We start from the raw sequence: 10,157 nt of genomic DNA, 5'->3' as shown, positions 1-10,157 counted from the left end.
GCTACTTCATTAAATTTGATCAATTTACACATTTTCAACCAATTTCTAATCTCTAAATCTCTTCATCAATTTTTCAAGCGTTAAAAATCTGAATTATATCTCAGTTTGAGATGGAACTTCGATGTAATAGAACCTTAAGTTCTCTGGTCTAGGAAACTAGAACTCGGCTTAGAAATGTTTTTACTTTTCAAACGACTTGGTGTTTAGGGAATATTTGTATTATAAGCATACATAGGTATATGTAGAAGGGTTGAAGCTGTCATTAGTTTAGCGAAGTGCCTGTAAGAGAGAAATCATGTTGTTTTTAATCTGGTAATGACTTTTTTTAGAGTTGGCCTTTTTGAAAGCATTGCGTATTGCGCACTCCGTCCACTAATCGATCGACATAATCGGTAAGCAAAGTTCGTAATTCGAGCATCGTTTACTCAAGTGAATAATGCACATCCTAAGAGACGCCGTTCAGTAAGTAAACAAACAGAGCCGAGGATAATTGCAAACATGTATGCAAACTACTTCGAAGATGCTTTTGAAGATTATACTACTATTAGTTTTCATTACACATCTATTACTGTTTAAAAAGTCTCCCACTAAAATTCTATTAATTTCGTTATAAGTGAAAAATTGTTTTTAATAGTATCCTGCAACTTGACGAATGTTTTACCCGTGGTCCCGACGGTGTACCATCATCCATTTTAAAGAAAAGTGCTGCTTTCGTATGCGGCGTCCTTTCTTTTCTTTTAATTTATTCGAGGAAACTTTTGGTGAGCGTGCCCGCGATTTAACACCGCTGAAATATTTGTTGATGGTTTATACGAAGTCGCTTATCCACATAGTTATGTCGCTTCGGAAGAGAGCCGGTTCTGCCTCAATACTTAAAAAAGAAAAGCCCCATTGACATCACTCTGCGTTCTCCCGATTATGTCAATGTCATCAGCATTTGGTAGTAATTGTACAGTGTTTTGTTGAAAGGTAGTGCCTTTAATGGCTGCGTCCAATCTCAGACTGATAGGGTATCCAAATACCTTTTTGTTGGTGTTTTACTTGAAACATAACAGCTGAGATCTCAAAAAAGGAATCCAAAGGTATCCAAGAATTTCTGGGGTATGTACATAGGTATCTGACTTACAAAATGTTAGTTAAATTTGTATTTTATGATGTTCTGTACATAATAAACAATGAAGAAGGTCCGAATTTTAGAAGGTAATTATGCTCTATTTTGACTTCGAAGCTTAAATGTTTCTCTGCTTTTGGTGAACAGCTGAAAGTTGTTTTTATTTTTTGACGGTTATCTCAATACAGCTATCCAACTCCACCTATCCAAGATACTCTATCCATTGTTGACATGGGAGCTCTGCACTATTCTTTCAAGTACGATATTACCTTTTTGACATCAAAAGGATCTGTTAAGTTTATTCCAAATCTTATGGATCAGCGCGAACTCTCCATGGTCATAATAATAAATATTTGATCGACTGTGGACTTTCCTGGCCTATAACCACACTGATAAAGACCTACATATCAGGGGTCTAATCAGCTAAGGTGAAAGTTGACTATCATTTCCTTGGTAGTCAAATTGTTTCAATTCGATTGAACGATTTTAGATTCAAATTGTAAAAATTCGTTGTTAAATAAATAAATTGGGTGGCGCGACAGTTCGTTGAGAACCAAGGCCTAGTGACTTACAACTCTCAACCATTCCTGTGTGCGAGTAATGTTGTCAGGAATAAAGGGGACCTACAGTTTATATGCCGACTCCGAACGGCTAATTTTTCGTTGTTGCCTTGGTGAAATTTTAAATTGATTCTTATAAAATGTCTAAACAAAGGTATCAAATTGGCTTTAATTGAATAAAAATCTCACTTTTCTTGCTTTTTTAGAATGTCATAAGCTTTGTCGGTCACATGAATGTGTTTTTTTTTAACAAAACAAAGTGAACTAAGAAAATTTTAAAGTCATTTGTTGAAGCGTCTGGTAGGTCTATTCGGAATAAACATATATGTTTGAAAATGACTTTCACTTTTTTTTGTGACAGCTTTTTAGGTATCAATTTGAGCGATTTTAAGTAGACTTTTTCCTCTATATTTGGTATATCGATTAAGTTCTAACTCATTTCTTCATCAAATTCTCAAGTTCTAGAACTATGAATTAGGTTAGATAGTTTAAGATAAAACTTCGATGTTTATAGATGGATCTATTACTCTAGGGGATAATGGGAATCCTCAGAGTAGCCGAACAGTAGGTAACGAGAACGCTATTACTGCTTTTCAGCAGAATATCGAAAAAGACCCGAATAAGTCTATCCGCCATTTCACGGGCAACAATTAGAGCCCATCCACTTTATAGAAGATTTTGCGAAGAGATCTTGGATGGCGAGCACATTGTGGTTATCCGAAGTCGCTTATCTGAAAAGGAAAGACCAAAACCATTGACTCTTCAGAAGAGAATATTCGGCACGTTATTGCTGACGAACGGCTCCGATTGGTGCAAAAAGTTGTTCAAAATTGGACCTCCAGCTGCAATTTATCCGAGCCAGCTGCAACGGCAACTTACCCTAAATCATTTTTAAGGCCTATTTGCCCTAATTTTTCTTATGAATCCTAATTCTTGGCAATTTAGTTAATTTATATGCGTATTATTTCTTTCAAAAAGCCACACGTTTAAAAAAAAAAAACATCCTTTATAAAACATGTAAATATGTTTTAATTTTACAAAATTTCTTATGATTCTATAGAACAACTAACTTTTCCTACTATCTACAAAAATTACTGACTATGTTTGTTAAAGTATCAATTAACTTTATTCATCCAGTTTAAAATGGAACCCTCAACTGACTGTTGAAAAATCTCATTTTTAAGCAAAAGGTGACTTAGATAAAAGGTTATTCAAACCACCAACATGCTATGTGTACATTTTAGAAACTTTGTATCTTTCTAATCAACTTGATTATCCATCTTATCTTCTTAATTAACAAAAAGATAAATAATCTCTTCATTGTACTTAAATGAAATCAACTTTAAGTTGTATATATTCAAACTTAAACATTTTTATAAACTACCTGCCTTTTGTTTCATCAGGTCTACAATAGGTGTAATCCTTTACAAAACATATGGTCACTTATGACTTCTTTATCACCATAACAGCTGCAAACCGCAACAATTTTTCAAATCTCAACATAAATGTTAGCATAAAAATCTTCTTGAAGGTAAAATAAAATTAAAAATAAGTACATAGGTTGAAAAGAATATTATATACATTTACGCATATTTCAAGAAGGTATATGAATTATTTTATAGATAGGTGAAGTGAATATATTTTTTTTACCACCCACACAACATAATATGCCCTCAATGGTTTATACTACTACTGCAACAAATGAAAGCATGCGTTAGAACAGATATTCCATCAGGATTTGTACTTTTTTTCCCAACCAATCAAAAGTCTGAATAGTCGATTGATGGCTAGCTTTTATTAAGTATAAAAGCAAGTCCTTTCCAACAGTAAGTCACACAAAACTTTCTCAACTCATCGAGTGCAAGTGTATTCAGAACTATTCTCAAGCCCTGTGTCAAAGTTTTTTTTTAAAGAAAAAAACTGATATTTTTGAATTTGAACTGTAATAATTTTAACAAAATCATACACAAGGTGAGTTTTCTATTTATTTTTTTGGTGATAAGAAAAAGTGAATTTATTTTGATTCTAAAATATAAATTTGATAAAAATGTCAAAATTAAAGATACAATTAAAAAACAATATTTTGGTTAAATGTGATTTATGGGCAGTGCTTCAGACAGCTCTGTTATTAAAATGTTTTTAGAGCTGGTCCAATTTTATATCCCTTATCAATTTATTTTGATATTAAACTTGAAACACAATAGATTCATCCTTAGGTTCGTATGTATAACATGTGTACAAAACCAAACTTTAGTTTTGGTGAGCCAACTTTCCACAGAAGTTTAAGAGCACGTTTATTTTTTGTCAAGACAGTGTTTTAAATACACACTTTTCAATATGTATTTAAGGATTTTTTAATGATCCTGCATGTTTTCAACTTTAGACGACTTTTTGACGTTGGTATTGTTTTTAATGAATGAGACTATAAATCTTTGTGTTACAAACAAAAAAAATTTACAGTAATGAAATCTTAAAATCATGACGACTTACGTCTTTTTTAAATACAGTTTTTTGCAGTTTTAAAATTAAGTGGGCGTTACAGAACCATTCCTTGAATTGTCAAGTTAAAAATTCTTTGACTGTAGAGCTTTAACTTTTTTATTCTTAGTATCTATTGAAGACCTATTCTTCCACTTTTGGTAACAGGAAATTTCTTTGTTGTTCTTTTAACGCTTTAGTGATCTTGATTAAAATGTGTTCTTAACTAAATTTCTTAGCTTTTTCTATCAAATAATGTCAGAAAAATGCACTCTTTCTCCAACTTGAAGGAATGTTGCAATAAAAGCTGTTAAACATGACTTGTTCATTTTAAGTGTCCCAAAAAATTAGACAATATTGTAATTTTATTGATAGAAAGTAAATAAATCTAATCTAATCTTAAATAATCCAATTGTTAGTATATTTTGTTCAATAAACGACAACTATTAAAACAGCATAGTTTTATAATGACTTCATTAAATCCACAATAACAAAACTTACATTACAGACGTCTACCTGTCAGAGGGCGTTTCAAGCCCACATGAAACAGTAGGCCTTATCATGAAGATAATTCGTTCAATCATAATTAAGATTTAAATAGATTTACATTAAAAATAAATATATTAACATTTCGTACGTTTAGAAATGGAAACATTTTATGACGCATATTAAGAAAATGTCTTATTACGCTGTTGGTTTCGTAGGCTTTAAGATTGTATTAATAGTTCAAGATGGAAGTTTCAAATTTTTCTTGCAAAGATTCTTTTGAACTTCCAATAGAAAATTTTTGTAATCGGTTTTATTTGTCGAACTAAAAATTTTGAAATTTCTCGAAATTTCAAGGTCCCTAGAGTCTTAATAAAAGATTTTTAGAAAGATGTCTCTGCGTGCATGCGTGCGTACATACGGAAGATTTTTTCGTCCTATATATCTCAAGAACCAGTTTATCGACTTCAAATAAATTTTGTTATACAGACAATGATGCAGAAAGATGCAGAAAGGTCTCTGAACTAAATATCTCACGAACCAATTACTCTTGCGACTTGAAATAAATCTTATATTTTAAATTGTGACGTGATACTAGACTGATATTCGGTATCGATATCTCGTAAAATGATTTCATTATTTTCCAAATTTTGTTCTTAACGTAGTTCTTAGAAAAATCTTATCAGTTTTTCTGTACTAAAATTGGTAAAAACTGGCTTTCGACTAAAAATTTCGTTCTCAAAAATAGATTTCAAAATTAAAACTATTTCAACATAATGCAAAATATTCTTTATAATTTTTAGTTCATTTATTTTGAAAATTTGAATGGACAATTTTTTTTACAAAACACGAAAATCTACAACAAACTGCTTAAAACTGATAAAATATGGTTTTCGAATCCAGTATAAGGAGAACAAAGAAACGTTTTGATTTCATATTATTTATTTCATAATAATATCAAATAAATATTTATATAATATATCTACAAATTTTCAAGGTCTAAAACCGACATTCTATTTTCAAACCAATGTCACTTTGATCGGTAGACAATCATTACTTTATTGCACATACGCCGCCGCCGGCCGGCAATATTTCGAAAGTGTTTCTACTTAAATTATTTTCCAACGCCGCCGCTCTTACCAACAAAATTTCACCCCAACGGACAAATTTCTGAATACAAGTTTTGTAAACAGCAAAATCCTCTTACTAATTACATTCTCATGAATTTGGTGGTCAATTTTGGAAATGCTAATTTGAAACCTGTTCGGTGTGAGTGTGTACTTAATTTTCAAAACAATCTGAATCTGGATGCTTCAAATATTGTGTTCAGCTCATATCCTCATATCAACATACGTCGTCGTCGCTGATTTTTAGTTCAATATTTGTTGTACCGCACATAGTCTATTATTTGAATTAACCTTCAAGCCTTCAACTGCTCCCACCCCCGACTTGCGTCCCTCTCTCATCATTCCTGCCCGCATGCTTTTATGTATCTTTATCTTTTGATATTCGACCAGGTATCCATTTATGTACGTCAATGTTGTTGTGTTCGTTGCCGTTCTGGGAAATTAATATTGATGTCTTGTGTAAATTTACACTTGCTGCAATCATCTATCATTAGGGTAGTAGTTTGCAACACCTCCTACTCTTCTTCTCTCCTACGACTTCTTTTTCTTGCAGGACATTCGAAAATAGTTTCTATAGATGGCTTACATTTCTCTTGTGCCTTTTGTATGCATTTTGCCCTCATCAGCATCATCATCATGGGGTATCGTATAGGACAAGACGCATCAAAGTAAGAAATCACACAAATTGAATCCGTGCAACCAGTTATAAGGTGGTACCAAGCTGAAAAAGTACAATCCACGAGAAACCAAGAGAATCCTTGATAACTTGATAGTATTGCAAGTATGAAGCACATAAACATTTTAAAACAAAAGATTTTGCCTTTTAACATGAATACCAACCAGCCAGAGAAGTTCCTTGTTCTTCATCATCCTCATTCCGTTGAATGCTAAAACCTGCAGGCTGTAGAGTAATGGATAAAAATTGCCATGGAAGAGTTCCTATTTTAAATGTCATTTTCTCGTTTATATAGTCACACGTTCACCTGTGTACACTGAGAACACACTAAACCTACACCTACACCCGCACTGTGATGTTTGCATAAAGTAAAAAATACTCATATTGTTTGCTCCTGCATAATCCTTCAGATTACTGCTTATGCAATTTACCATGTGAATCCTTGTTTTATCCTTTTCATGCCTTTTTGATAGAATATGGTTTTAATCAAATTTATTTCACTTATATTTTTTAAATGTAGTCCCTAAGTAGGTGTTTATGACTCCATAAGCCCGTTGACAAGTCAACGATATCCTTAAGAAGGATTTCTACACATCTTCTAGCAAAATGTATCAGTATCAGTGCAAAAGTGGTATAGCTACATACCCGGGGGTTGCACTTTTCCCTGAGTATAACAATCTATCCAGTTAAACTTCATATATAATTGGTTTTGTTGCGAAGGCTAAAGATGAAGAATTTTTCAAAAAAAAAGGATGATAAAAATAATACAGAACTATGGTATTCAATATTCCTGTGATTTGTTGACTTTGTGGCGGTGGTGTTTTATCCTGTGGTATTCAATATTCAAGGAATATTTCTATGGATTATTTTGGAAAGCAGATTAAAAATTACATAAAGTTATCTGGTTAAAACAAAAATTAACCAAAGGATGTAGATCCTTTGGGAAATAACAAATATTCATTGATGGTTACCTCATAAGTTTAGATTGTTGTTTGTTTAAGTTTTAAAAAACTTTAAACCACTCGCTGTTGGATGTTAAGCGAGGTTATGATGCAATGATTTTTCTTCTTCTTCTGAAACTGATGAAAAACGATGTACAAAAGGTTTATGATTAATTATTATTTTATAGGAAATAGACAAATTGTGGGGAGAAAGATTTGTTATATGTGAAAAGTATTTAACTTGTATAGTTGTTGTTAAGTTTTGCTATGAAGGGTCAAGACGATAAATTATCATGTCCTGAGTTTATTCCATTTTGTGAAGTTTCACTATTTTCACCAAAAGTAAAAGATGTCAAAGATTACTAAAATGTCTCCGAATTTCTCTCGTCAATAGCTCTTCCGTAATTCTTAAGTATTTAGAATCAAGTTCAAAGCACATAGACTACACCGTCCCCCAGCTGCAAGGGTGAGTCAGTCTACTTTTAGACAGATGGATCAAAAACAAATAAAGTATATTTGGTGGAGGTGTGTACTCTGAAAAATATCTGGCATACATTAGATTTAATGTGATCAAGGTGCTTGCTATTTGTAAACGATATCAATTATATTAATAAATCAGTCTTTCACGTTTCGTATGGAATTCAAACTACTTTCATTGAGGTTAGAAGAAAGCCTCAATACTCATGTGGTATCACAATAGGCCATTAAACGAGCCTAAGTGTGTCGTACATCATCACATACTTTTACCTAACCTAACCTTAAATACCAGTGGCATGATAGTTAGTGCGTAGGACCGTCGCGAAAGTCATGTCGTCAAATTGAACATCCTCCAGAAGACACCAAAAGCTCCTATTGAGCTTCTTCGTCTGCTAAGATCTTTTACACTTTAAGTTTTTCCATCATTAAAACACAATTTTCCATGAAGGCATTTTAACTTAAGTGAAATTTGCTCACTTTGTTTCTTATATTATTAGATGTCGTCTCACATTATCACAACACTCATCATCTCCTCCGTACTTTTGGCCATTTTTGGAATGGGACAGACTTCAACCGTTTCAATGGCTCCACTCTGTGAACCTGGTATAATTGACGAAATGCCTCAACACATCAAGAAAGTTTGTCTTGCTTTGGAAAATTCTGATCAATTGTCAAGTGCGTTGAGGGCATACATTAAGAACGAAGCTGCTGGTAAGTTAAAAAATTTAAACAAAAATCTTAACTTTTCAAATTCAAATACATAATTTTCTACTTGTTTTTTTTTTTTTCTGAACAGCTCTTATGTCGAAAACTGATGAACTTGTCCCATTAAACTATGGCAAGCGAACTGATGTGGATCATGTATTTTTGAGATTCGGCAAAAGGCGTTAAGCTCAAAACAAAATTAAAATGACTGTTTCAAAGACTTTCGCAAAAATGTATTTCCTCTAGGCCATCTACATTCTACATACATACAAAATAATGAAAAACTCAAAGACAAAAATAAAATAAAAAAAATGTTTTCTTCAAAAGATTTATTTTTTGAAAATGCAGCACACACAAAAATAACGAAAATTGATCTCTTTTTTTTTGTATTTTTAGCTTTATATACGTTTTGGTTTCCTTGGACTTAAAAATTAAATTATTTTTTAATAACTTAAATTTTGTAAAATATTAAATGATTAATAAAATTATAAAAATCCTCTAAGTTGGTTGCAGTGAAAAATTGTTGTTTGTTGTTGCAATTGTGACTTGATTTATTGTTTGCCTATCTACTCGTATATTGCGATAACGATATTTGAAGGATTTTAAACTAAGATTTTTAAGATTCGTTATTTAAAGATCATAGAAACATTACTTGTTTTGTTGGTATTCCATATATAGATCAGTGAGAAATTGCCGACAAAACGATCCACAGTAGCCAAATTTTTGTATTTAAAAATTGGTGTCTTATAGATGGTGATTTTAGATGCTCGAAAGAGGACTTTACTTCTCAATTGTCTTCTAAGTCCAAAGAAGCAGCGATTTGCAAGAGTTATTCTTGTTTGATTTAAGCGCTGGTATAGTTGTCTATATTCATAGCGGTGCCTAGGTAGACAAAGTCCTTAACTACCTCAAAGTTATAGCTGTCCATGGTGACGTTTTGTCCAAGACGTCGTCGTTCAGTGTCCTTTTTTGATGACAGCATATACTTGGTCTTGCCCTCATTGACCACTAAACCCATCTTCTTCGCTTCCGTCGCAATGCTCAAAAACGCTCCACTGGCATCACGCTTTGATCTTCCAATTATGTCAATACCATCTGCATATCCGAGTAATTAGATGGACCTTTGGAAGATTGTGCCTCTAGTGTTGACGGTTGAGTTTTGCACAATTCTTTCCAGAACGATGTTGAAGAAGTCGCATGACAGTGCATCGCCTTGTCTAAAACCTTTTTTGACATCAAATGCATCGGTAAGATCTTTTCCGACCTTGATAAAGCAGCGTGCATTCTGAATCGTCATTCTGCAAAAAAGGATAAGTTTGACAGGGATGCCAAAACTAGACATTGCTTGGTAGAGGTCTTCCATATAGATGCTGTCATACGCGGCTTTAAAATCGATAAAGAGATGGTGGGTATTGATTTGAAGCTCCTGGGTCAGGTTGTTAACGAATGGCTTCAGACGTTCACATAATACGGCAGAGAGGATCTTATACGCAATGTTAAGGAGACTGATGCCTCTGTAGTTGGCACAGTTTAGAGGGTCTCGTTTCTTATGTATCGGGCACACTATGCTGAGATTCCACTCATCGGGCATGCTTT

General features: G+C 33.0%; 1 protein-coding gene across 1 annotated transcript; it reads left to right on the top strand.

The window, feature by feature from the left end:
• Positions 1 to 3,508: 3,508 nt before the first annotated feature.
• On the top strand, positions 3,509 to 9,075 carry LOC129941584 (dromyosuppressin). The gene is made up of 3 exons (XM_056050256.1): positions 3,509 to 3,642; positions 8,354 to 8,567; positions 8,653 to 9,075. The coding sequence occupies exons 2-3, from the start codon at positions 8,354 to 8,356 to the stop codon at positions 8,745 to 8,747; spliced, it is 309 nt and encodes a 102-aa protein (XP_055906231.1). The 5' UTR covers positions 3,509 to 3,642; the 3' UTR covers positions 8,748 to 9,075.
• Positions 9,076 to 10,157: the final 1,082 nt, after the last annotated feature.

This window comes from Eupeodes corollae, chromosome 1 (genome assembly GCF_945859685.1).
Source record: "Eupeodes corollae chromosome 1, idEupCoro1.1, whole genome shotgun sequence".
Lineage (NCBI taxonomy): Eukaryota > Metazoa > Arthropoda > Insecta > Diptera > Syrphidae > Eupeodes > Eupeodes corollae.
Note: the sequence above shows the minus strand (reverse complement) of the source record. Positions and strands in the feature narration are given on the sequence as shown.